General features: G+C 44.0%; 1 protein-coding gene across 3 annotated transcripts in view; it reads left to right on the top strand.

The window, feature by feature from the left end:
• LOC138663413 (zinc finger protein 135-like) overlaps window positions 1-27,921 on the top strand; it is a 134,479-nt gene that overhangs the window by 60,036 nt on the left and 46,522 nt on the right. For all 3 annotated transcript variants that reach the window (XM_069749609.1, XM_069749608.1, XM_069749607.1), the window contains 2 exons: window positions 12,373-12,470; window positions 12,669-12,759. In XM_069749609.1, coding sequence (XP_069605710.1) covers window positions 12,373-12,470; window positions 12,669-12,759 — 189 coding nt within the window. The remainder of the gene's footprint in view (window positions 1-12,372; window positions 12,471-12,668; window positions 12,760-27,921) is intronic.

The following is a 27,921-nucleotide window of genomic DNA, read 5'->3' as shown; positions in this document are numbered from 1 at the left end:
TGCAGTAATAGGAACTGCACGTAATGCAAAAACTGCAGTTGAATGCTGGAACAGTATATTTACAGATGACATTCTGGACTCTATTGTCACATATACCAACCAATATATAGACATTATAAAGGACAAGTACATCTGCAACAGAACCATCAAGCCCACAGATGAAATAGAACTGCGTGCTTTTTTTGGATTACTGTACCTTGCAGGAGCTTATAGGGCAAATAGACAAAGTTTGGAGGAACTTTGGGGTAAAGATGGGGATGGAGTTGAAAAATTTAGCCTTGTTATGTCCATAAACAGATTCAAGATTCTAATTCGTTGCCTTCGGTTTGACGACAGAACTACCCGAACCGAACGCAAAACACATGACCGACTTGCTCCAATTCGTGATATATTTCAAAGATTTGTTGTAAACTGTAAACAAAGTTATTACCCTGGAGAGAATCTCACTATTGACGAAATGCTCCCTGGTTTTCGTGGTAGATGTGCCTTTCGTCAATATATTCCATCAAAGCCAAACAAATATGGAATAAAAATGTATGCCCTTGTTGATGCCAGTAAGACCTACACTTACAACCTGGAAGTTTATGCAGGAAAACAACCAGAAGGTCCTTACTGTGTGAGCAACCCTTATTTGGATCGGGTCGCAATATTACAGCTGACAATTGGTTTACAAGTTGTGATCTGATTATCTGAAAATTCAGAAGCTGTCATATGTGGGAACTGTAAGAAAAAACAAAAGGGAATTGCCGCCACAGTTTGTAAGTGTGAAAGAGAGACAACAGTACAGCAGTATGTTTGCATTCCATAATGGAAAGGCTTTAGTTTCCTATGTACCACATGCCAAAAAAATCGTACTTCTTCTATCAACACTTCATGATGATGCTGCCATCGATCCTGGGACTGGGGCAGAAAAAAACCCGGAGATAATTACATTTTACAATGCCACCAAAGGGGGTGTGGATACAGCAGATCAGATGTGCTCCACTTTCAACGTCAGCAGAAACATCAAACGCTGGCCAATGGTCATATTTTTTGCTATGTTGAATTTGGGTGGTATAAATTCACAAGTAATTTATCTTGAAAACAAGCTTGAACCACTCCGTAGACGATTGTATCTGAAAAAATTGGCCCATGAACTAGTACTTGGAGAGCTACGCAGGAGAAGCGTGAAAACAATCGGTATCCCCTCTCGCCTTCAAGTTCAGCTCAAAAGGTTCCGCCCAGAAGATGATGGTGAAAAGTCACCATCTGCACCACCTCACAAAAGAAGGAGATGCACCACCTGCCAAACGGAAAGCGGAACCAGAAGGCTTTCAAATTATGAATGTCTCAAATGTCATAAAGCAATTTGCCTGACACATGCAAAAATGGTGTGTAATTCTTGCTATTTGCTCTGCAAGTGTGACTTTTCTGGGGAAACCTCAGCATCTACTTCTGATTGAATATGTTTTTAATAGTACTTAAGGTACCTTAAAATTAAGTTTGTGTTCAAAAATTTTCTTTGCACATTTTTTTGAGAGAGTCGAACTGGGGACTATTTGGCGGGAGTTTTGAAAAGTTTGTATTTCATAGTTATTAGTTTTATGTTAAGTAAATGTTTTTTTTTGCAACTGATTATGTGTAGTCTCTTTTATTACATCCCTATGAAGGTCACTGATCACTTTTAGAGCACTGAAATTGCAAACATTAGATATTATAGGTATTTTTCCAGCAGGTGCCTGACAGGCACATTGTATGTGAACTCGTTAGTCCGAATATTGTATGTGACGGAGGGTTAAAGGAAGTAGGTAGTGATGAGGCATAAATAAATACAGAAAATTACCGTATATACTCGAGTATAAGCCGACCCCCCTAATTTTGCCACAAAAAACTGGGAAAACTTAATGACTCGAGTTTAAGCCTAGGGTGGAAAATGCAGCAGCTCCCGGTAAATTTCAAAAGTAAAAATAGATACCACCAATAAAAGTAAAATTAATTGAGACATCAGTAGGTTGTGTTTTTGAATATCCATATTGAATCAGGAGCCCCATATAATGCTCCATAAAGTTTGATGGGCCCCATTAGATGCTCCATCTTAAAATATGCCCCATATAATGCTGCATAAAGGGTAATAAGGGCCTCATAAGATGGTCCATAGAGATATTTGCCCTATATAGTGCTGCACAAGCGTTATGGCCCCATAAGATGCTCCGTACAGTCACTTGCCCCATATAGTGCTGCACAAGTGTTATGGCCCCATATAGATGCTCCATACAGTCACTTGCCCCATATAGTGCTGCACAAGTGTTATGGCCCCATACAGATGCTCTGCACAGCCACTTGCCCCATATAGTGCTGCACAAGTGTTATGGCCCCATACAGATGCTCCGCACAGTCACTTGCCCCTTATAATGCTGCACAAGTATGGCCCCATAAGATGCTCCGCACAGTCACTTGCCCCTTATAATACTGCACAAGTATGGCCCCATAAGATGCTCTGCACAGCCACTTGCCCCATATAGTGCTGCACAAGTATGGCCCCATAAGATGCTCTGCACAGCCACTTGCCCCTTATAATGCTGCACACGTATGGTCCCATAAGATGCTCTGCACAGTCACTTGCCCCATTTGCTTTTGCTGCCAAAAAAAAAATCACATACTCACCTCTCCGTCGCTCAGGACCCCGGCACTTTTACCTGCTCCTCGTGTGGCTCTGTCTTCGGCACTGACGTTCAGCAGAGGGCGCGCACTGACTACGTCACCGCGCCCTCTCACCTGAGCGTCACTGCTGAAGACAGCGACACCCGGGCAGGGCAGCGCTCCCCCTCCCCGTATACTTACCTCGTCCTGGCGCTGCATCCCTGCTTCTTCCCCGGCGCTGCATCTTCTTCCTGTATTGAGCGGTCAGCGTTACCGCTCATATACAGTAATGAATATGCGGCTCCACCTCTATGAGAGGTGGAGCCGCATATTCATTTCTGTAATGAGCTGTGCCATGTGACCGCTCAGTACAGGAAGAATCTGCAGCGCCGGGGAAGCCAGGGACTGCAGGGACCGCGTCGGGAGCAGGTAAGTATAATTACACAGCCCCCGCTCCCCCTCCCCTGCCGACCCCCGGGTATGACTCGAGTATAAGCCGAGAGGGGGACTTTCAGCCCAAAAAAATGGGCTGAAAATCTCGAGTATATACGGTAAATAAATTCTGTAAAAAGCAAATCAAGACAGCAAAGATTGAGACAGAGAGACTCATTGCCAGGGAGAGTAAAAATAATCCCAAAATATTCTTTAACTACGTAAATAGTAAGAAACTAAAAAACGATAGTGTTGACCCCCTTAAAAATAGTCAGGGTGAAATGATGGATGAGGATGAGGAAAAAGCCAATATGCTAAATGACTTTTTTTCATCAGTATTTACACAAGAAAACCCCATGGCAGAAAATATGATCAGTGATAACAAAAATTCCCCATTAAGTGTAACCTGCTTAACCCAGCAGGAAGTACGGCGGCGTCTAAAAATCACTAAAATTGACAAATCTCCGGGCCCGGATGGGATACACCCCCGAGTACTGCAGGAATTAAGTACAGTCATTGATAGACCGTTATTTTTAATCTTTAAAGACTCCATAATAACAGGGTCTGTACCACAGGACTGGCGTATAGCAAATGTGGTGCCAATATTCAAAAAGGGGACAAAAACTGAACTCGGAAATTATAGGCCAGAAAGCTTAACCTCTACTGTGGGTAAAATCCTGGAGGGCATTCTAAGGGATGCTATACTGGAGTATCTGAAGAGGAATAACCTCATGACCCAGTATCAGCACGGGTTTACTAGGGAATGTTCATGTCAGACTAATCTGATCAGTTTCTATGAAGAGGTAAGTTCCGGACTGGACCAAGGGAACCCAGTGGACATAGTGTATATGGACTTTTCAAAAGCTTTTGATACGGTGCCACACAAAAGGTTGATACATAAAATGAGAACAATGGGGATAGGGGAAAATATGTGTAAGTGGGTTAAGAGCTGGCTCAGGGATAGGAAACAAAGGGTGGTTATTAATGGAGCACACTCGGACTGGGTCGCGTTTAGCAGTGGGGTACCACAGGGGTCAGTATTGGGCCCTCTTCTTTTTAACATATTTATTAATGACCTTGTAGTGGGCATTCAGAGCAGAATTTTAATATTTGCAGATGACACTAAACTCTGCAGGGTAATCAATACAGAGGAGGACAATTTTATATTACAGGATGATTTATGTAAACTAGAAGCTTGGGCTGATAAATGGCAAATGAGCTTAAATGGGGATAAATGTAAGGTCATGTACTTGGGTAGAAGTAATAAGATGTATAACTATGCGCTCAATTCTAAAACTCTGGGCAAAACTGTCAATGAAAAAGACCTGGGTGTATGGGTGGATGACAAACTCATATTCAGTGGCCAGTGTCAGGCAGCTGCTACAAAGGCAAATAAAATAATGGGATGCATTAAAAGAGGCATAGATGCTCATGAGGAGAACATAATTTTACCTCTATACAAGTCACTAGTTCGACCACACTTAGAATACTGTGTACAGTTCTGGTCTCCGGTGTATAAGAAAGACATAGCTGAACTGGAGCGGGTGCAGAGAAGAGCGACCAAGGGTATTAGAGGACTGGGGGTCTACAATACCAAGATAGGTTATTACACTTGGGGTTATTCAGTTTGGAAAAATGAAGACTAAGGGGTGATCTTATTTTAATGTATAAATATATGAGGGGACAGTACAAAGACCTTTCTGATAATCTTTTTAATCATAGACCTGAGACAGGGACAAGGGAGCATCCTCTACGTCTGGAGGAAAGAAGGTTTAAGCATAATAACAGACGCGGGTTCTTTACTGTAAGAGCAGTGAGACTATGGAACTCTCTGCCGTATGATGTTGTAATGAGTGATTCGTTACTTAAATTTAAGAGGGGACTGGATACCTTTCTGGAAAAGTATAATGTTACAGGATATATATACTAGATTCTTTGATAGGGCGTTGATCCAGGGAACTAGTCTGATTGATGTATGTGGAGTCGGGAAGGAATTTTTTTCCCCAAAGTGGAGCTTACTCTTTGCCACATGGGTTTTTTTTGCCTTCCTCTGGATCAACATGTTAGGGCAAGTTAGGTTAGGCTATGGGTTGAACTAGATGGACTTAAAGTCTTCCTTCAACCTTAATAACTATGTAACTATATAGTCCGGCCGTATTACCATGATCACCATTTTGCCTCTAGACCACAAAGTTCTCCTCCACCCAAATGACTGGGCATTGAAAGCCCTTTTCTATAGAACTTACAACCTGGAGGATCCACCTACCTCCTGGGATTAGAAAATGCTGACCGTAACCTGCCCAGATCTGTAAACTACAAAGCCAAATGACAGCGTACGTAGAATGTGATGACAAGTTAGAAAATCACTTGAAAAGTATTATGTGATCGCGTTGCTGCGAGGGTCTGCCTACCTCCCTCCCTGCTCCAGGCCCGGATCCAAGATGGCCGCGGCATTCGGGTCCTGCAGGGAGGGAGGTGGCTTCACAGAGCCTGCTCAGAGCAGGCACTGTGAAGCCTGCACTGCTCTAAGTGAGATCGGTGATCTGACAGAGTGCTGTGCAAACTGTCAGATCATCGATCTGTGATGTCCCCCCCTGGGGCAAAGTAAAAAAGTAAAAAAAAAATTTCCAAATGTGTAAAAAAAAAAAAAAAATTCCTAAATAATGAAAAAATATATATATTATTCCCATAAATACATTTCTTTATCTAAATAATAATAAAAAAACAATAAAAGTACACATACTTAGTATCGCCGCGTCCGTAACGGCCCGACCTATAAAACTGGTCCACTAGTTAACCCCTTCAGTAAACACCGTAAGAAAAAAAAAACGAAGCAAAAAACAACGCTTGATTATCATACCGCCGAGCAAAAAGTGGAATAACACGCGATCAAAAAGACGGATATAAATAGCCATGGTACCGCTGAAAACTTCATCTTGTCCCGCAAAAAAAGAGCCGCCATACAGCATCATCAGCAAAAAAATAATAAAGTTATAGTGCTGAGAATAAAGCGATGCAAAAATAATTATTTTTTCTATAAAATAGTTTTTATCGTATAAAAGCGCCAAAACATAAAAAAATGATATAAATGAGGTATCGTTGTAATCGTACTGACCGGAAGAATAAAACTGCTTTATCAATTTTACCAAACGCGGAACGGTATAAACGCCTCCCCCAAAAGAAATTCATGAATAGCTGGTTTTTGGTCATTCTGCCTCACAAAATTCGGAATAAAAAGCGATCAAAAAATGTCACGTGCCAGAAAATGTTACCAATAAAAACGTCAACTCGTCCCGCAAAAAACAAGACCTCACCTGACTCTGGGGACCAAAATATGGAAAAATTATAGCTCTCAAAATGTGGTAACGCAAAAAATATTTTTTGCAATAAAAAGCGACTTTCAGTGTGTGACGGCTGCCAATCATAAAAATCCGCTAAAAAACCCGCTATAAAAGTAAATGAAACCCCCCTTCATCACCCCCTTAGTTAGGGAAAAATTAGAAAAATTTATTTATTTCCATTTTCTCATTAGGGCTAGGGTTAGGGCTAGGGTTAGGGCTAGGCTTAGGGCTAGGGTTATGGCTAGGGTTAGGGTTAGGGTTGGGGCTAGGGTTAAGGCTACAGTTATGGTTGGGGCTAAAGTTAGGGTTAGGGTTTAGATTACATTTACAGTTGGGAATAGGGTTGGGATTAGGGTTAGGGGTGTGTCAGGGTTAGAGGTGTGGTTAGGGTTACCGTTGGGATTAGGGTTAGGGGTGTGTTTGGATTAGGTTTTCAGTTATAATTGGGGGGTTTCCACTGTTTAGGCACATCAGGGGCTCTCCAAACGCGACATGGCGTCCGATCTCAATTCCAGCCAATTCTGCGTTGAAAAAGTAAAACAGTGCTCCTTCCCTTCCAAGCTCTCCCGTGTGCCCAAACAGGGGTTTACCCCAACATATGGGGTATCAGCGTACTCAGGAGAAATAGGACAACAACCTTTGGGGTCGAATTTCTCCTGTTACCCTTGGGAAAATACAAAACTGGGGGCTAAAAAATAATTTTTGTGGGAAAAAAAAGATTTTTTATTTTCACGGCTCTGTGTTATAAACTGTAGTGAAACACTTGGGGGTTCAAAGTTCCCACAACACATCTAGATAAGTTCCTTGGGGGGTCTAGTTTCCAAAATGGGGTCACTTGTGGGGGGTTTCTACTGTTTAGGTACATTAGGGGCTCTGCAAACGCAATGTGACGTCTGCAGACCATTCCATCTAAGTCTGCATTCCAAATGGCACTCCTTCCCTTCCGAGCCCTCCCATGCGCCCAAACGGTGGTTCCCCCCCACATATGGGGTATCAGCGTACTCAGGACAACTTGGACAACAACTTTTGGGGTCGAATTTCTCCTGCTACCCTCGGGAAAATACAAAACTGGGGGCTAAAAAAATAATTTTTGTGGGAAAAAATGTTTGTTTTATTTTTACGGCTCTGCATTATAAACTTCTGTGAAGCCCTTGGTGGGTCAAAGCGCTCAAAACACATCTAGATAAGTTCCTTAGGGGGTCTACTTTCCAAAATGGTGTCACTTGTGGGGGGTTTCAATGATTAGGCACATCAGTGGCTCTCCAAACGCAACATGGCGTCCCATCTCAATTCCTGTCAATTTTGCATTGAAAAGTCAAACGGCGCTCCTTCCCTGCCGAGCTCTGTCATGTGCCCAAACAGTGGTTTAACCCCACATATGGGGTATCGGCGTACTCAGGACAAATTGTACAACAATGTTTGGGGTCCATTTTCTCCTGTTACCCTTGGTAAAATAAAACAAATTGGAGCTGAAGTAAATTTTTTGTGAAAAAAAGTTAAATGTTCATTTTTATTTAAACATTCCAAAAATTCCTGTGAAGCACCAGAAGGGTTAATAAACTTCTTGAATATGGTTTTGAGCACCTTGAGAGGTGCAGTTTTTAGAATGGTGTCACACTTGGGTATTTTCTATCATATAGACCCCTCAAAATGACTTCAAATGAGATGTGGTCCCTAAAACAAATGGTGTTGTAAAAATGAGAAATTGCTGGTCAACTTTTAACCCTTATAACTCCCTAACAAAAAAAAAAAAAATTGGTTCCAAAATTGTGCTGATGTAAATTAGACATGTGGGAAATGTTACTTATTAAGTATTTTGTGTGACAAATCTCTGTGATTTAATTGCATAAAAATTCAAAGTTGGAAAATTGCGAAATTTTCAACGTTTTCGCCAAATTTCCATTTTTTTCACAAATAAACGCAGGTACTATCAAAAATTTTTTACCACTATCATGAAGTACAATATGTCACGAGAAAACATTGTCATAATCACCGGGATCCGTTGAAGCGTTCCAGAGTTATAACCTCATAAAGGGACAGTGGTCAGAATTGTAAAAATTGGCTCGGTCATTAACGTGCAAACCACCCTTGGGAGTAAAGGGGTTAAATGTGCAGTGAGGCCAAGTGTGAATTTCTGTACAATTGTAAGAGTTTCCATTTATTCTGAATTTTCAATTTGTATTAAAACTAATTTCAAGGAGGATTGTGATAAACTACATAAAAACCATTACACCTGTGCCATGATATATCTCTAAGCTGTTTGTAGCTGATGGCTGTAATATACATTTATTCACGCCTGCAGGAGATGTGTTGGCTCGAGCGCTGGTTTCATGGATTCACTCCACGTCATAAATTACATTGTTTTCAATCATAAGGAATTCAGATCACTGCACAATCTCTCCTGAAATGGAGGCGCTAATACTTTCTCAATCTTCTGCTCAGGACTCATAGTAGCTCCAATGGTCCACTTCGGTTTACTGTCAGAGTTCTCCCCTTGTACATATGTTCTTGTTGGGAATGTAACTTTTTTATTCTATGCCTTTTTTACCTGTTCATTCTATATGATAGTTTGATTGTGGTGGGATTGTCCTGCCTGATTATGTGAATCTGTAACTCATTTATAGTCTTAAAAAAATCTCTCCATCGCCTCTTCCAAATACCTAAGATCTTAGTTTAAAGTGAACCTGTCAGCAGGATTGTGCACAGTAACCTACAGACAGTGTCAGGTCAGCGCCGTTATACTGATTACATTGATACCTGGTGATGAAATCCGTCTTGTGGTGGTTGTTGTTTATCCTTTATTTGTAGTTTTCAGTTAACCCTTTCGTGCCCGGGCCTGTTTTTGCCTTCGTGACCTGGCCAATTTTTACAATTCTGACTACTGTCACTTTATGAGGTTATAACTCTGAAACGCTAGCATGTATCCCGGTGATTCTTGCACTGTTTTCTCGTGACATATTGTACTTCATGATAGTGGTAAAATGTCTTTGACATGACTTGCATTTATTTGTGGAAAAAAGGAAATTTGGCAAAAAATTGAAAATTTCACAATTTTCAAACTTTTCATTTTTATGCCCTTAAATTGGAGAGTTCTATCGCACAAAATAGTTAATAAATAACATTACATCAGGACAAATTTTGGAACCAATTTTTTGGTTTTGTTGGGACGTTATAAGGGTTAAAAGTTGACCAGTAATTTTTCGTTTTTTTCAACAAATTTTACAAAACCATTTTTTTAGGAACCTCCTCACATTTGAAGTCACTTTGAGGGGTGTACATGACAGAAAATACCCCAAAGTAACGCCATTATAAAAACTGCACCCCTCAAGGTGCTCAAATCCACATTCAGGCCGGTTTCACACATCCAGATAAAATATAAAAACGGTACTGGAGTTGTCCGTGTGTCCGTATCCTCACGTGGCACATCAGTGTGGCACACGTGTGCTGCCCGTGTGCCCACTGGGTACCACACGCACCGTGCTGGGTACCACACGTACCAGCATCTGGTGCTGAATCCGCGATTCATATCTTCGCTGCAGCAGCGTTTGCTGCAGGGAAGATATGAATAATAGTGTTTAAAATAAAGATCTATCTTCCCCCCACCCTCCCACCCCCTGTGCGCCCCCCCACTGTTCAGAAAATACTCACCCAGCTCGTTGCCTCGCCGGCGCTGCTTCCTGGTCTGGCCGCAGCTTCTCCTGTATGCGGTCACGTGGGGCCGCTCATTTACAGTAATGAATATGCGGCTCCACCCCTATGGGAGGTGGAGGCGCATATTCATGACTGCAATCGGCGATCCCATGTGACCGCATACAGGAGAAGCTGCGGCCAGGAGAGGAAGCAGCGCCGGTCAACGAGGGAGGCGGGTGAGTATTTTCTGAACAGCGGGGGTGCGCACAGGGGGTGGGAGGGCGTTGGGGAGATAGATCTTTATTTTAAACACTATTATTCATATCTTCCCTGCAGCAAAGGCTGCTGCAGGGAAGATATGAATCGCGGATTCAGCACCAGTGGGGGGGGGGGGGGACAGCGCTTAATGTAGCGCTGTCCCCTGCACGGCACACAAACTGCACACTGACAACGTCCGTGTGCGGTACGTGTTTTACACGGACCCATTGACTTTAATGGGTCCGTGTAATACGTGCGCTCCCACGAACACTGACATGTCTCCGTGTTTGGCACACGGCCAAACACGGAGACACGGTCCGCAAAAAATGACTGACATCTGAACAGATGCATTGATTTTTTTGTGTCAACGTGTGTCAGTGTCTCCAGTACGTGAGGAAACTGTCACCTCACATACTGGAGACACTGACATGTGAAACAGGCCTCAAGAAGTTTATTATCCCTTCAGGTTCTTCACAGGAATTAATGGACTGTGGAAGGAAAAAATAAGCATTTACTTTTCTTTCACAAAAATTTTCCTTTAGACCTAATTTATTTTACTTTCGCAAGGGTAATAGGAGAAAGTGAACTATACATTTTGTATTGCAATTACTCCTGAGCATGCAGATACCCCATATGTGGGGGAACTACTGTTTAGGCACACGGCAGAGAGCGGAAGGAAAGGAGCGCCATTTGACTTTTTGAATGTAAAATATGCTGGAATAATTAGTGACACCATTTTGGAACTTATCTAGAGTGTATTGAGTACATTGAGACCACAGGTGCTTCACAGAAATCTATAGCGTAGAGCCATGGAAATAAAAAAAAAAATCTAATTTTCCCAAATAAATCTATTTTAGCCCCATGTTTTGCATTTTCATAAGGGTAAGGCTGTGTGCACACGTAGCAGATTTTTTGCGTTTGTTTTGCGGTTTTTCGCTATAAAAACGCTATAAAACTGCGAAAAAAAACGCTCACATTAAGCATCCTATTTAATAGAATGCAATCCGCATTTTTTGTGCACATGCTGCATTTCTTTCCTGAGCGGATTCGCATTCCAGAAAAAAACGCAGCATGTTCATTAAATTTGCGAAATCGCGGGGATTCCGCACACCTAGGAATGCATTGATCTGCTTACTTTCCGCATGGGGCTATGCCCACCATGTGGGAAGTAATCAGATCGTTGGTACCGAGGGTGGAGGAGAGGAGACTCTCCTCCACGGACTGGGCACCATATAATTGGTAAAAAAAAGAATTAAAATAAAAAAATCGTGATATACTCACCTTCGATGGCCCCCGGAGTCTTCCTGCCTCTCAGCGCTGCACGCGGCCGCTTCCGTTCCTGTAGATGGTGTGTGAAGGACCTGCGATGACGTCGCAGTCACATGACGGAACGGAAGCCGCTGAGGAGATCGGTTGATTGCGGTAGGTGAGTATAACCTTTTTTTTTATTATTATTTTTAACATTAGATCTTTTACTATTGATGCGGCATAGGCTGCATCAAAAGTAAAAAGTTGGTCACACTTGTCAAACACTGTTTGACAAGTGTGACCAACCTGTCAATCAGTTTTCCAAGCGATGCTACAGATCGCTTGGAGAACGCTAGCATTTTGCAAGCTAATTATGCTTGCAAAATGCTAGATTTCTGCAGGAATATCCATGCCAATTCCGCATGCGATATACCTGCGGCAGGAGGCGCAGAATTGCCGTGGAAATTTCCGCGGCAATTCTGCAACGTGTGTACTTAGCCTAAAAGGTGAAATTGCGCCATACAATTTGTTGTGCAATTTCTCCTGAGTACGCCGATAACCCATATGTGGGGCTAAACTACTGTTTAAGTGCACGGCAGGGCTCAGAAGAGAAGGAGCGCCATTTGACTTTTGGAATGCAAAATTGGCTGGAATCGATAGCGGAAGCCATGTTGTGTTTGGAGAGCCCCTGATGTACCTAAACAGTGGAAACTCCCAACAAGTGACCCCATTTTGGAAACTAGACCCCTAAAGGAATTTATCTACATGACAGGACTAAATACACACGGCCTATTATTATCTGTATGTAAAGAATGAATTCAGTCCCTGTATGTATTTTCTCCAGATCTATCCAGTAAGAGGACAACACCAGAGAGATGTCCCCATCCTCTTCTTCCACAGGACTGTAAAAAAGAAGATCCCAGTGCTCCTCAGGATCATCAGGTAGATGGAGAGAAGGTGTCATGAGATCTCCCCTATGATGTGTAGATGGCTGTGAAGGTCTTGTGCTCAGTCTTGTTTTATCCAACAGTATTATATGTTTTATACTTGTGTAATGTGAACAGTGGAGATGACAGGATTAGAGCTGATCATAGATGTGACTTCTCCATCTGTCGGTGACTTTTATTATATTTGTTTCAGGGTGAAGATCTGACCCCTACTAATACTACAGAGACATATGTGAGGGGTGATGAGTGGTGTAAAGAGGAGATTCCTACATATGACTACCCAGGTGAGTAGTGACCACTAACTACAGAGAAGTCACAGATTCTTCTCAGTCACCTGCTGTGGCTGCTTTATCGGTGATGTATCCTTTAATAAGATGTGTAGTAGAGGGGTTACATGGACACTAAACTTCAGGAGGGCAAATTTCCAACGGATGAGAGAGGATCTTTGTGCAATTAACTGGGACGATATCCTGAGACATAAAAATACACAAAGAAAATGGGAGACATTTATTAGCATCCTGGATAGGACCTGTGCACAGCATATACCGTATGGGAATAAACATACTAGAAATAGGAGGAAACCAATATGGCTAAATAGAGCTGTAAGGGGCGCAATAAGTGACAAAAAGAAAGCATTTAGAGAATTAAAGGAAGTAGGTAGTGATGAGGCATAAATACATACAGAAAATTAAATAAATTCTGTAAAAAGCAAATCAAGGCATCAAAGATTGAGACAGAGAGACTCATTGCCAGGGAGAGTAAAAATAATCCCAAAATATTCTTTAACTACGTAAATAGTAAGAAACTAAAAAACGATAGTGTTGGCCCCTTAAAAATATTCTGGGTGAAATGGTGGATGAGGATGAGGAAAAAGCCAATATGCTAAATGACTTTTTTTCCTCAGCATTTACACAAGAAAATCCCATGGCAGACAAAATGACTAGTGATAAAAATTCCCAATTAAATGTCACCTGCTTAACCCAGAAGGAAGTGCGGCGGCATCTAAAAATCACTAAAATTGACAAATCTCCGGGCCCAGATGGGATACACCCTCGAGTACTGCAGGAATTAGGTACAGTCATTGATAGACCGTTATTTTTAATCTTTAAAGACTCCATAATAACAGGGTCTGTACCACAGGACTGGCGTATAGCAAATGTGGTGCCAATATTCAAAAAGGGGACAAAAACTGAACTCAGTAATTATAGGCCAGTAAGCCTAACCTCTACTGTGGGTTAAATCCTGAAGGGCATTCTAAGGGATGCTATGCTGGAGTATCTGAAGAGGAATAACCTCATGACCCAGTATCAGCATGGGTTTACTAGGGACCGTTCATGTCAGACTAATCTGATCAGTTTCTATGAAGGGGTAAGTTCCGGACTGGACCAAGGGAACCCAGTGGACGTAGTGTATATGGACTTTTCAAAAGCTTTTGATACGGTGCCACACAAAAGGTTGATACATAAAATGAGAACAATGGGGATAGGGGAAAATATGTGTAAGTGGGTTAAGAGCTGGCTCAGGGATAGGAAACAAAGGGTGGTTATTAAAGGAGCACACTCGGACTGGGTCGCGGTTAGCAGTGGGGTGCCACAGGGGACAGTATTGGGCCCTCTTCTTTTTAACATATTTATTAATGACCTTGTAGAGGGCATTCAGAGCAGAATTTCAATATTTGCAGATGACACCAAACTCTGCAGGGTAATCAATACAGAGGAGGACAATTTTATATTACAGGATGATTTATGTAAACTAGAAGCTTGGGCTGATAAATGGCAAATGAGCTTTAATGGGGATAAATGTAAGGTCATGCACTTGGGTAGAAGTATTAAGATGTATAACTATGCGCTTAATTCTAAAACTCTGGGCAAAACCGTCATTGAAAAAGACCTGGGTGTATGACAAACTCACATTTAGTGGCCAGTGTCAGGCAGCTGCTACAAAGGCAAATAAAATAATGGGATGCATTGAAAGAGGCATAGATGCTCATGAGGAGAACATAATTTTACCTCTATACAAGTCACTAGTTCGACCACACTTGGAATACTGTGCACAGTTCTGGTCTCCGGTGTATAAGAAAGACATAGCTGAACTAGAGCGGGTGCAGAGAAGAGCGACCATGGTTATTAGAGGACTGGGGGGTCTGCAATACCAAGATAGGTTATTAAACTTGGGGTTATTCAGTTTGGAAAAACGAAAACTAAGGGGTTATCTTATTACAATGTATAAATATATGAGTGGACAGTACAAAGACCTTTCTGATGATCTTTTAAACCATAGACCTGAGACAGGGACAAGGGGGCATCCTCTACGTCTGGAGGAAAGAAGGTTTAAGCATAATAACAGACGCGGGTTCTTTACTGTAAGAGCAGTGAGACTATGGAACTTTCTGCCGTATGATGTTGTAATGAGTGATTTATTACTTAAATTTAAGAGGGGACTGCATGCCTTTCTGGAAAAGTATAATGTTACAGGATATATATACTAGATTCTTTGATAGGGCGTTGATCCAGGGAACTAGTCTGATTGATGTATGTGGAGTCGGGAAGGATTTTTTTTTTCCCAAAGTGGGGCTTACTATTTGCCACATGGTTTTTTTTGCCTTCCTCTGGATCAACATGTTAGGGCATGTTAGGTTAGGCTATGGGTTGAACTAGATGGACTTAAAGTCTTCCTTCAACCTTAATAACTATGTAACTATGTGTTATGACCTGGTGGTTAGGAGCACCCGACCTGATAGTTAAACTCATACAGAACAAGCTCTGGGATGTGGGAGCTCTGCTGACCGCAAGCCCTAATCCTATCGCACACACTAGAAATAGCCGTGGAGCGCTCCTGACGCTCCCTAGGCGCCTCGTCACAGCCTAAGAGCTAGCTAGCCCTAGAGAAGAAAATAAAGCCTACCTTGCCTCAGAGAAATTCCCCAAAGGAATAGGCAGCCCCCCATATGTAATGACTGTGAGTAAAGATGAAAGTCACAAACGCAGAAATGAGATAGGTTTCAGCAAAGGGAGGCACGACTTACTAAATAGACAGAGGATAGGAAAGGAATCTTTGCGGTCAGCACAAAAACCTACAAAGACCACGCAGAGTGTGCAAAAGGGTCCTCCGCACCGACTCACGGTGCGGGGGTGCCACCCTGCATCCCAGAGCTTCCAGCTAGCAAGACAAAATCAAGATAACCAGCTGGACAAAGAAACAAGAACAATAATAACAGTCAGGAACTTAGCTTCTGCAGGAGAAGACAGGACACCACACAGATCCAGGAGCGAACTGAACCAATGCAAAACATTGACAGCTGGCATGGAGAAACGATCTGAGTGGAGTTAAATAGAGAAGCCAACCAAAGGATAAACCACGTCACCTGTGTAAGGAACCTCAGAAGCAGCAGCTCCACTCACAGCCACCAGAGGGAGCCCACGGACCGAACTCACCGAAGTACCATTCATGACCACAGGAGGGAGCTCGACAACAGAATTCACAACAACTATGTAGTCCGGCCGTATTACCATGATCACCATTTTGCCTCTAGATCACAACATTCTCCTCCACCCAAATGACTTTGGGCATTGAAAGCCCTTTTCTATAGAACTTACAACCTGGAGGATCCACCTACCCCCTGGGATTAGAAAATGCTGACCGTAACCTGCCCAGATCTGTAAACTACAAAGCCAAATGACAGCGTATGTAGAATGTGCTGACAAGTTAGAAAATCACTTTAAAAGTATTATGACGGTCCTGTAAGAGAAAGTGGAGGGTAATGATGCTGTTGGCTTCCTAGAACCCTGATATCTTATTGGATGAATCTACGCTCTCTCCCTTCTGTGCTGCTGAATGTGATCATATGGTCCCTACATGACCAGGTCCAGTCTTTCTGGCCAAACTTCACTTTTATGATCGACGACATTAAATGTGCAGTGAGGCCAAGTGTGAATTTCTGTACAATAATAAGAGTTTCCCTTTATTCTGAATTTTCAATTTGTATTAAAACTAATTTCAAGGAGGATTGTGATAAACTACATAAAAACCATCACACCTGTGCCATGATATATCTCTGAGCCGTGCGTGGCTTATGGCTGTAATATACATTTATTCACGCCTGCAGGAGATGTATTAGCATAGCTCCAGCCCTGGTTTCATGGATTCACTCCACATCATAAATTACATTATGTTTTCAATCATAAGGAATTCAGATTACTGCACAATCTCTCCTGAAATGGAGGCGCTAAGGCTGCCGTCACACTGTCAGTATTTGGTCAGTATTTTACATCAGTATTTGTAAGCCAAAACCAGGAGTGGAACAGATAGAGGAAAAGTATAACAGAAACATATGCACCACTACTGCATTTATCACCCGCTCCTGCTTTTGGCTTACAAATACTGATGTAAAATACTGACCTAATACTGCTAGTATGACGGCAGCCTAATACTTTCTCAATCTTCTGCTCAGGACTCATAGTAGCTCCAATGGTCCACTCCGGTTTACTGTCAGAGTTCTCCCCTTGTACATATGTTGTTTTTGGGAATGTAACTTTTTTATTCTATGCCTTTTTTTACCTGTTCATTCTATATGATAGTTTGATTGTGGTGGGATTGTCCTGCCTGACTTATGTGAGTCTGTAACTCATTTATAGTCTTAAATAAAGCTCTCCATCGCCTCTTCCAAATACCTAAGATCTTAGTTTAACCCCTTTCTGACATTAGACGTACTATCCCGTCGAGGTGGGGTGGGCCCGTATGACCACCGACGGGATAGTACGTCATACGCGATCGGCCGCGCTCACGGGGGGATCGCGGCCGGGTGTCAGCTGCCTATCGCAGCTGACATCCGACACTATGTGCCAGGAGCAGTCACGGACCGCCCCCGGCACATTAACCCCCGACACACCGCGATCAAACATGATCGCGATGTGCCGGCGGTATAGGGAAGCTTCCCGCAGGGAGGGGGCTACCTGCGGGCTTCCCTGAGCCCCCCGCAGCAACGCGATGTGATCGCGTTGCTGCGAGGATCTCCTCACCTCCCTCCCTGTAGCAGGCCCGGATCCAAGATGGCCGCGGCATCTGGGTCCTGCAGGGAGGGAGGTGGCTTCACAGAGCCTGCTCAGAGCAGGCACTGTGAAGCCTGCACTGCTCTCAGACAGATCGGTGATCTGACAGAGTGCTGTGCAAACTGTCAGATCACCGATCTGTGATGTCCCCCCCTGGGGCAAAATAAAAAAGTTAAAAAAATTTTTTCCAAATGTGTCAAAAAAAAAAAAAAAAAATTCTTAAATAATGAAAAAAATATATATATATTATTCCCATAAATACATTTCTTTATCTAAATAAAAAAAATAAAATAAATAAAAGTACACCTATTTAGTATCGCCGTGTCCATAACGGCTCGACCTATAAAACTGGCCCACTAGTTAACCCCTTCAGTAAACACCTTAAGAAAAAAAAAAAAAAGCAAAAAACAACGCTTTATTATCATACCGCCGAACAAAAACTGGAATAACACACGATCAAAAAGACGGATGTAAATAACCATGGTACTGATGAAAACGTCATCTTGTCCCGCAAAAAACGAGCCACGATACAGCATCATCAGCAAAAAAATAAAAAAGTTATAGTCCTGAGAATAAAGTGATGCGAAAATAATAATTTTTTCTATAATATAGTTTTTATCGTATAAAAGCGCCAAAACATAAAAAAATGACATAAATGAGGTGTCGCTGTAATCGTACTGACCCGAAGAATAAAACTGCTTTATCAATTTTACCAAACGCGGAAAAGTATAAACGCCTCCCCCAAAAGAAATTCATGAAAAGCTGGTTTTTGGTCATTCAGCCTCATAAAAATCGGAATAAAAAGCGATCAAAAAATGTCACGTGCCCGAAAATGTTACCAATAAAAACGTCAACTCGTCCCGCAAAAAACAAGACCTCACATGACTCTGGACCAAAATATGGAAAAAATTATAGCTCTCAAAATGTGGTAACGCAAAAAATATTTTTTGCAATAAAAAGCGTCTTTCAGTGTGTGACGGCTGCCAATCATAAAAATCCGCTAAAAAACCCGCTATATTAGTAAATCAAACCACCCTTCATCACCCCCTTAGTTAGGGAAAAATTAGAAAAATGTATTTATTTCCATTTTCCCATTAGGGCTAGGGTTAGGGCTAGGGTTAGGGTTGGGGCTAGGTGTCATGAATCCCTGACCGCTGCCACCAATTTGTCACGATTCACACCGTGACCGTCACCCCTACGTCACGGATCGGGGTGACTTTAGGCCAACAGACGGCTATCACATGTGCAGGGGGGCTTATCTTAGTTATCCCCCCACTCCACAATGTGATGAAAAACCACACACAAGACTATTGACATTTTAGTTTACAGCAGGAGCTTATTTTAGGTATCCCACTGCTTTTCAATATACCACGAACTGCAGGGATTTATGTATATCCCGCTTACAGTTCCACTTAACACTTGCAGCTCTCTGGCGCCCCCCTTACTCTCAGGTCAGATTAGGTACTGCACCCTGGGTAATTAGTCGCCAGACAGGCTGCCTGCTATGTACTGGCTATTGGGCACGCTGCAGCGACGCGATTAACTACTCCCACTTAGGCAGGAACAATAATTATCAACGCGACTGCTACAGCATCACCCCAAAAGCCTGCACACGGTATCGCTGCCACCAGCTTCGATTAAACGGGTCCGAAGCTAACCCAACACAGTAGCGTAATTCCCTTCAGAAGACTTAGGGTACGGGTTAGAACAGGAGAACGAACTAGTATTAAATAATATACCCCATCAAAAGTTTCAGGCAGTGTTTATATAAAAAGATGTTACAAATGATGTTACAAATGAGACAATTGCAAATATGTACAAGGGTAATTATAAAATAAACAGGGATTAAATGTGAAAAGATAACACTCACATGTTCTCAGTTCATTGCATTGCAGGCAACCAGGCTAGGGAAGTTTTTTCCATACGTCCCAGCTCATTGGACGTACTCAGCGCTCTCCAGGAAAAGACAAGAAGTGAGTGCTGGGGAGCCTGCCACAAACTTAAAACCTGCAGCTAGTGACACCACAGAAAGCCTGGCTTATCCAGACCCTCCTCTCTCTACATTCTGAGTACTTCAACCTTAAGTTTATCTACTTTCTATAACTTTGCTATAAAACATGTCATAGTCATAACAAACCCAGCATTCATCTCGGATTAACGTGGGCATTCTAATGAGATCAAATATGTCCTATTTGGGATACATATTTACAGAGAAATACCTACTTCTTTACTAGATGGAGCTAGAAGCTCAGGTTTACCGTGGTGGATAGATCCACCGAGGGATGTAAAGAATATATATTTTCGTGTTCTTAACGTAAACGGTTTGCGTAATATCTTACAAAAACAAAACAAAGAACTTCCATGTGTTCAGAGACTTAGAATCCAGTTCTTACTGGTCACTTTCCACTGCAGGGATGTCGTAAATACCTTTGCTCTCCGAGCTAGAGGTAATAAACTCTTCTTCCCCCATGCCTTGAAAGGGAAGCTCTTGGCTGCGTGAAAGGGAAGGGGGGATTTTTAGCCCACAGCCTGCTAGCAAGAGAAACTACTTATATGATATTTCATACCATATCGTGACACCTCCCCCTTTTGGTGTGCGCTAGGGAGGTAGAACTCCACGGTATGCCTCCATGAGCACCTCAGTAGGTTCACCCTGGCGGGACAGTCCATCTGCATTCCCATGCTCCCTGCCCGTTTTGTGTTCAATGGTGAAGTCAAACTGCTGAAGGGCAAGGCTCCAGCGTAGCAACCTGCCGTTGGTTCCACACATGGTGTTTAGCCAGCGCAGAGGGTCATGGTCGGTCACCACAGTGAAGGTGCGACCGTACAAGTAGGGCTGTAAGCGCTGCAGGGCCCAGACTATGGCCAGGCACTCCTTCTCGATGGTGGAGTAGGCCACTTCCCTCGGCAAAAGTTTCCGTCTCGGGTATAAAACGGGGTGCTCTTGGTCCTCCGAGTCAACCTGGCTGAGCACTGCATCAAGGCCAAACTCGCTGGCATCGGTCTGCACCAAGAACGGTCGACTGCTGTCGACTGCTTTCAACACAGGGGCGTTGCACAGTGCGGTTTTCAACGCCTGGAAGGCCCCCTCACAGCCATCTGTCCAGTTGACGATGTGGGTAGCTTCTTCCTGGTGAGGTCCGTCAAAGGTTTTGCCAGGCTACTATAGCGCTGTACGAAGCGCCTATAGTACCCTGCAGTGCCCAAGAAGGACATCACCTGTTTTTTGGTCACGGGAGTGGGCCAGTTCACGATCACTCCCACTTTGTCAGGCTCTGGCTTTAGGGTGCCTCCGCCTACCCGGTGGCCCAGGTAGTGGACCTCCCTCATGCCCATCTGGCACTTTCCCGGCTTGATAGTCAGTCCAGCTCGGTGAATTCGCCTGAGCACCTCCTCGAGATGCTGCAGGTGTTCCTTCCAGGAGGGACTGAAGATGGCAATGTCATCCAAGTACGCCACTGCGTACTTCTCCAGTCCTTGAAGCAGGAGGTTGACCATCCGCTGGAAAGTGGCAGGGGCATTCTTCATGCCGAAGGGCATGACCGTGGACTCGTACAGTCCAAAGGGTGTGATAAAGGCGGACTTCTCCTGCGCCTCGGGGCTCAGGGGAATGTGCCAGTATCCTCGACTCAAATCCATTATTGTCAGGTATTTTGCGCCAGCTAACCTATCCAGCAGCTCCTCGATGCGCGGCATTGGGTGCGCGTCAGAGGCTGTGATGGCGTTGAGCCCCCTGTAGTCCACGCAGAACCGGTCCTTTTTTGACACGAGAACTACAGGTGATGCCCACGCGCTCTTTGACCGTCGAATCACCCCCAGCTGTAACATCTCATCGATCTCTTGGCGCATAATCTACTGCACCTGGTCAGAGATTCGATAGGGTGTTCGCCGTAGTGGGGCGTGATTCCCGGTGTCCACCTCGTGGACTGCTAACTTAGTCATCCCAGGTCGGTTGGAGAACACAACCCGGAAGGGTTCCAGTGTGGTTTGCAACTGCAACCGCTGGGGTTCAGTTAACGAGGCGCTTACCTCCACGTCCTCGATGGACCCATTGGCCTTGGCTTGGGCCAGCATGTCCAGGAGGGTGTCTTCCTCCCCGTCTTCGGGCACGCTGCAGACCGGTTGAATGAAAGGTTCACGTTTGTGATGAGCCTTCATCATGTTGACGTGAAAGGCCTTTCGCCTACCCCGAGCGTGGTCAAGCGTGACCACGTAAGTGACCGGGTTGAGCTGTTGGTGGACGACGTACGGGCCCTCCCAGACTGCCTGAAGCTTATCCGTTGGTACGGGGACCAGCACCCACACCTTTTGACCCACGTGTTAGGTCCACTCTCGGGCGTTCTGGTAGTACCAGTGCTTCTGGTCAGCCTGAGCGTGCGTCATGTTGTCATGCACCAACTGCGTCAAGGTCTGCATCTTGTCACGGAAGCGCATGACATACTCCACTATGGACACTTCAGAAGGGTTCGGCTCTTCTTCCCAGGATTCTCTTACCAACCCAAGGGGTCCCCGAGCCCGCCTGCCGTACAGGAGCTCGAAGGGGGAGAACTGTTGTGAATTCTGTTGTCGAACTCCCTCCTGTGGTCGTGAATGGTACTTCGGCGAGTTCTGTCCATGGACTCCCTCTGGTGGCTGTGAGTGGAGCTGCTGCTTCTGAGGTTCCTTACACAGGTGACGTGGTTTAGCCTTTGGTTGGCTGCTCTATTTAACTCCACTCAGATCGTTACTCCATGCCAGCTGTCAATGTTCCTGCATTGGTTCAGTTCGCTCTTGGATCTTTCTGGTGACCTGTCTACTCCAGCAGAAGCTAAGTTCCTGCTAGTTATTATTTGTTCATTGTTTCCTTGTCCAGCTGGATATCATTATTTTGCCTTGCTAGCTGGAAGCTCTGGGATGCAGAGTGGCATCTCCGCACCGTTAGTCGGTGCGGAGGTCTTTTTGCACACTCTGCGTGGTCTTTTGTAGTTTTTTGTGCTGACCGCAAAGATACCTTTCCTATCCTCTGTCTGTTTAGTAAGTCTGGCCTCCCTTTGCTGAAACCTGTTTCATTTCTGCGTTTGTGACTTTCATCTTTACTCACAGTCAATATATGTGGGGAGCTGCCTTTTCCTTTGGGGAATTTCTCTGAGGCAAGGTAGGCTTTATTTTCTATCTCTAGGGCTAGCTAGCTCTTAGGCTGTGATGAGGCATCTAGGGAGTGTCAGGAACGCTCCACGGCTATTTCTAGTTGTTGTGATAGGATTAGGGGTTGCGGTCAGCAGAGCTCCCACATCCCAGAGCTTGTCCTGTGTGAGTTTAACTATCAGGTCGTGTCGGGTGCTCCTAACCACCAGGTCCATAACAGTACAGCTGGCCCAAAGTATTAATGCATCTCAATAGAGGGATAAGAGAAGTTCTGAGACCATTTTTTTTTCTTTGCACTGTGTTTTGTCTTTCTTTTCCCCTAAACCTTTGGGTGGTTCAGGACACAGGTGTAGATATGGACATTCAAGGTCTGTCCTCTTGTGTGGATCATCTCACTGCAAGGGTACAAAACATTCAAGTTTTTGTGGTTCAGAATCCGATGTTAGAGCCTAGAATTCCTATTCCTGCTTTATTTTCTGGGGATAGATCTAAGTTCCTGAATTTCAAAAATAATTGTAAACTGTTTCTAGCTTTGAAACCCTGCTCCTCTGGTGACCCCGTTCAACAAGTAAAAATCATTATTTCTTTGTTGTGTGGTGACCCTCAAGACTGGGCATTTTCCCTTGCGCCAGGAGATCCTGCATTGCGTGATGTTGATGCGTTTTTTCTGGTGCTTGGATTGCTTTATGATGAACCAAATTCAGTGGATCAGGCAGAGAAAATCTTGCTGGCTTTGTGTCAGGGTCAGGATGAAGCAGAGGTGTACTGTCAGAAGTTTAGAAAGTGGTCTGTGCTTACTCAGTGGAATGAGTGTGCCCTGGCGGCAATTTTCAGAAAGGGTCTTTCTGAAGCCCTTAAGGATGTCATGGTGGGATTTCCCACGCCTGCTGGTCTGAATGAGTCTATGTCCTTGGCCATTCAGATCGATCGGCGCTTGCGTGAGCGCAAAGCTGTGCACCATTTGGCGGTATTCTCCTGAGCCTATGCAGTGTGATAGGACTTTGACCAGAGCTGAACGGCAAGAACACAGACGTCGGAATAAGCTGTGTTTTTACTGTGGTGAATCCACTCATGCTATCTCCGATTGTCCTAAGCGCACTAAGCGGTTCGCTAGGTCTGCCACTATTGGTACGGTACAGTCTAAATTTCTTTTGTCCGTTACTCTGATTTGCTCTCTGTCGTCCTATTCTGTTATGGCATTTGTGGATTCAGGCGCTGCCCTGAATTTGATGGACTTGGAGTTTGCTAGGCGCTGTGGTTTTTTCTTGGAGCCCTTGCAGTATCCTATTCCATTGAGAGGAATTGATGCTACGCCTTTGGCCAAGAATAAGCCTCATTCCTGGACTCAATTGACCATGTGCATGGCTCATGTACATCAGGAGGATATTCGCTTTTTGGTGTTGCATAATCTGCATGATGTGGTCGTTTTGGGGTTGCCATGGCTACAGGTCCATAATCCAGTGTTGGATTGGAAATCTATGTCTGTGTCCGGCTGGGGTTGTCAGGGGGTACATGGTGATGTTCCATTGTTGTCAATTTCACCTTCCACTCCTTCTGAAGTCCCTGAGTTTTTATCAGATTACCGGGATGTATTTGAAGAGCCCAAATCCGGTGCCCTACCTCCTCATAGGGATTGCGATTGTGCTATTAATTTGATTCCTGGTAGTAAGTTTCCTAAGGGCCGACTGTTTAATTTATCTGTGCCAGAGCACGCCGCTATGCGGAGTTATATAAAAGAATCCTTGGAGAAGGGTCATATTCGCCCGTCGTCGTCACCATTGGGAGCAGGGTTCTTTTTTGTGGCCAAGAAGGATGGCTCTTTGAGACCTTGTATTGATTACCGCCTTCTTAATAAGATCACAGTCAAATTTCAGTATCCTTTGCCGCTGCTGTCTGATTTGTTTGCTCGGATTAAGGGGGCTAGTTGGTTCACCAAGATAGATCTTCGAGGGGCGTATAATCTTGTGCGAATTAAACAGGGCGATGAATGGAAATCAGCATTTAATACGCCCGAGGGCCATTTTGAGTACCTGGTTATGCCATTCGGGCTTTCTAATGCTCCATCTGTGTTTCAGTCCTTTATGCATGACATCTTCCGAGAGTACCTGGATAGATTCATGATTGTATATTTGGATGACATTTTGGTCTTTTCGGATGATTGGGAGCAGGGTGGATTTGATTTAAATCTAACTGATTTAAAACACGATTTAAATCACGATTTAAATCACTAGTCAGTAAGGCTTGATTTAAATCAGTGATTTAAATCAAAGTTTCTACCTAACTGAATTTGACTCCGCAGAGGTCCCAGCCTCTTCTTCACAGCAAAAATGTTACAACATGATCAGAGTTGAGAAAAAGACCTTAATCCTATTCTACAAACCTATGAATACAGAATCAACCCCTTCAGTGCCAAGTCCAAGAAGTTAGACAATATGTTTCTGATTGTTTGGAGTAGAATAGATCTGCACAACACAAGAAGAATGTGAATCTAAGTGTGAGGAGGAGGATGACTCATCTTCATCACCTCACTTCTCATGATGTTGCCTCATTCGCGCCACCAGGCCTTGCATCTCTTTGTTGCATCGTTTGCATTTTGCACACATGCCTGCCTTACCGATAGGCGAAGGAGCTTCATTAAAATATTCCCAAACTGGGTCTCTTTTACGGCCTGCTGCCATTATAAGGAAAGAATGTAATAAACCTCAGATCGTACACACAAACAGATCCAGACTTGTCTGTCTGTGGCTATGCTGCAGTATTGTGCTCAAAGTTTCACTTTCATTTTCTTGTCTGCTTGCCCTTCCTCCTCCTCAATCCTAGAACAATAGGATTAAGGTCTTTTTCTCAACTCTGTTCATGTTGTAACATTTTTGCTATGAAGAAGAGGCTGGTACCTCTGCGGAGTCAAATTCAGTTTTGAGAACTGCGTAAGTAAAGCGAGCGTCTGTGATAATATAGGAGAGAAACTGCCCACTAATCCTACAGAAACCTCTGGAAGAGCATGGCATTGTGAATGTTACACATATACAGCCTTGATTCTACTGAGTTAAACAACTCAGCTTTATCTCATGATGGAAGAACCTTTGGATGGTAAAATATTTTCCTCAAAAAGCAGTTCATTGAAAAAAATCCGATTTAAATAAAAAAAATCCGATTTTTTTGATTTTTTTAAAAAAAAACATTGATTTTTATCCACCCTGAGGGAGTCTCATGTGAAGCAGGTCAGAATGGTGTTCCAGGTCCTTCGTGCGAATTCCTTGTTTGTGAAGGGGTCAAAGTGTCTCTTTGGAGTTCAGAAGGTTTCATTTTTGGGTTTCATTTTTTCCCTTTTTACTATCGAGATGGACCCTGTTAAAGTTCAGGCCATTTATGATTGGACTCAGCCGACATCTGTGAAGAGCCTGCAGAAGTTCCTGGGCTTTGCTAATTTCTACCGTCGCTTCATCGCTAATTTTTCTAGTATTGCTAAACTGTTGACTGATTTGACCAAGAAAGGTGCTGATGTGGTCAATTGGTGCTCTGCGGCTGTAGAGGCTTTTCAGGAGTTGAAGCGTCGTTTTTCTTCCGCCCCTGTGTTGTGCCAGCCAGATGTTTCGCTCCCGTTTCAGGTCGAGGTTGATGCTTCTGAGATTGGAGCAGGGGCTGTTTTGTCGCAAAGAAGTTCTGATGGCTCGGTGATGAAACCATGTGCCTTCTTTTCTAGAAAATTCTCGCCTGCTGAGCGCAATTATGATGTTGGCAATCGAGAGTTGTTGGCCATGAAGTGGGCATTCGAGGAGTGGCGACATTGGCTTGAAGGAGCTAAACATCGCGTGGTGGTCTTGACGGATCACAAGAATTTGACTTATCTCGAGTCTGCCAAACGGTTGAATCCTAGACAGGCTCGATGCTCGCTCTTTTTCTCCTGTTTTGATTTTGTGGTTTCATACCTTCCGGGATCTAAGAATGTGAAGGCTGATGCCCTGTCAAGGAGTTTTGTGCCTGACTCTGCGGGTGTTCCGGAGCCGGCGGGTATTCTTAAAGAGGGGGTAATTTTGTCTGCCATCTCCCCTGATTTGCGGCGTGTGCTGCAGAAGTTTCAGGCTGATAGACCTGACCGTTGTCCAACGGAGAAACTGTTTGTCCCTGATAGATGGACTAGTAGAGTTATCTCTGAGGTTCATTGTTCGGTGTTGGCTGGTCATCCTGGAATCTTTGGCACCAGAGATTTGGTGGCTAGATCCTTTTGGTGGCCTTCTTTGTCACGGGATGTGCGTTCTTTTGTGCAGTCCTGTGGGACTTGTGCTCGGGCTAAGCCCTGCTGTTCTCGTGCCAGTGGGTTGCTTTTGCCCTTGCCGGTCCCAAAGAGGCCCTGGACGCATATTTCCATGGATTTTATTTCTGATCTCCCTGTTTCTCAAAGGATGTCGGTCATTTGGGTGGTTTGTGATCGCTTCTCTAAGATGGTCCATTTGGTACCCTTGTCTAAATTGCCTTCCTCCTCTGATTTGGTGCCATTGTTTTTCCAGCATGTGGTTCGTTTGCATGGCATTCCGGAGAACATCGTTTCGGACAGAGGTTCCCAGTTTGTTTCGAGGTTTTGGCTGTCCTTTTGTGCTAAGATGGGCATTGATTTGTCTTTTTCTTCGGCTTTCCATTTTCAGACTAATGGCCAAACCGAACGAACTAATCAGACTTTGGAAACATATCTGAGATGCTTTGTTTCTGCTGATCAGGATGATTGGGTGTCCTTCTTGCCTTTGGCTGAGTTCGCCCTTAATAATCGGGCCAGCTCGGCTACTTTGGTTTCTCCTTTTTTCTGTAATTCTGGTTTCCATCCTCGTTTCTCTTCAGGGCAGGTTGAGCCTTCGGACTGTCCTGGTGTGGATATTGTGGTGGACAGGTTGCAGCAGATTTGGACTCATGTGGTGGACAATTTGACATTGTCCCAGGAGAAGGCTCAACGTTTCGCTAACCGCCGGCGCTGTGTTGGTCCCCGACTTCATGTTGGGGATTTGGTTTGGTTGTCATCTCGTCATGTTCCTATGAAGGTTTCCTCTCCTAAGTTTAAGCCTTGTTTCATTGGGCCATATAAGATTTCTGAAGTTCTTAATCCTGTGTCATTTCGTTTGAACCTTCCAGCTTCTTTTGCCATCCATAATGTGTTCCATAGGTCGTTGTTGCGGAGATACGTGGCGCCTATGTTTCCCTCCGTTGATCCTCCTGCCATGGTGTTGGTTGAGGGGGAGTTGGAGTATGTGGTGGAGAAGATTTTGGATTCTCGTGTTTCGAGAC

Source organism: Ranitomeya imitator, chromosome 2 (assembly GCF_032444005.1).
Source record: "Ranitomeya imitator isolate aRanImi1 chromosome 2, aRanImi1.pri, whole genome shotgun sequence".
Taxonomy (NCBI): Eukaryota; Metazoa; Chordata; class Amphibia; order Anura; family Dendrobatidae; genus Ranitomeya; species Ranitomeya imitator.
This window is presented reverse-complemented; position numbering and strand designations above follow the sequence as displayed.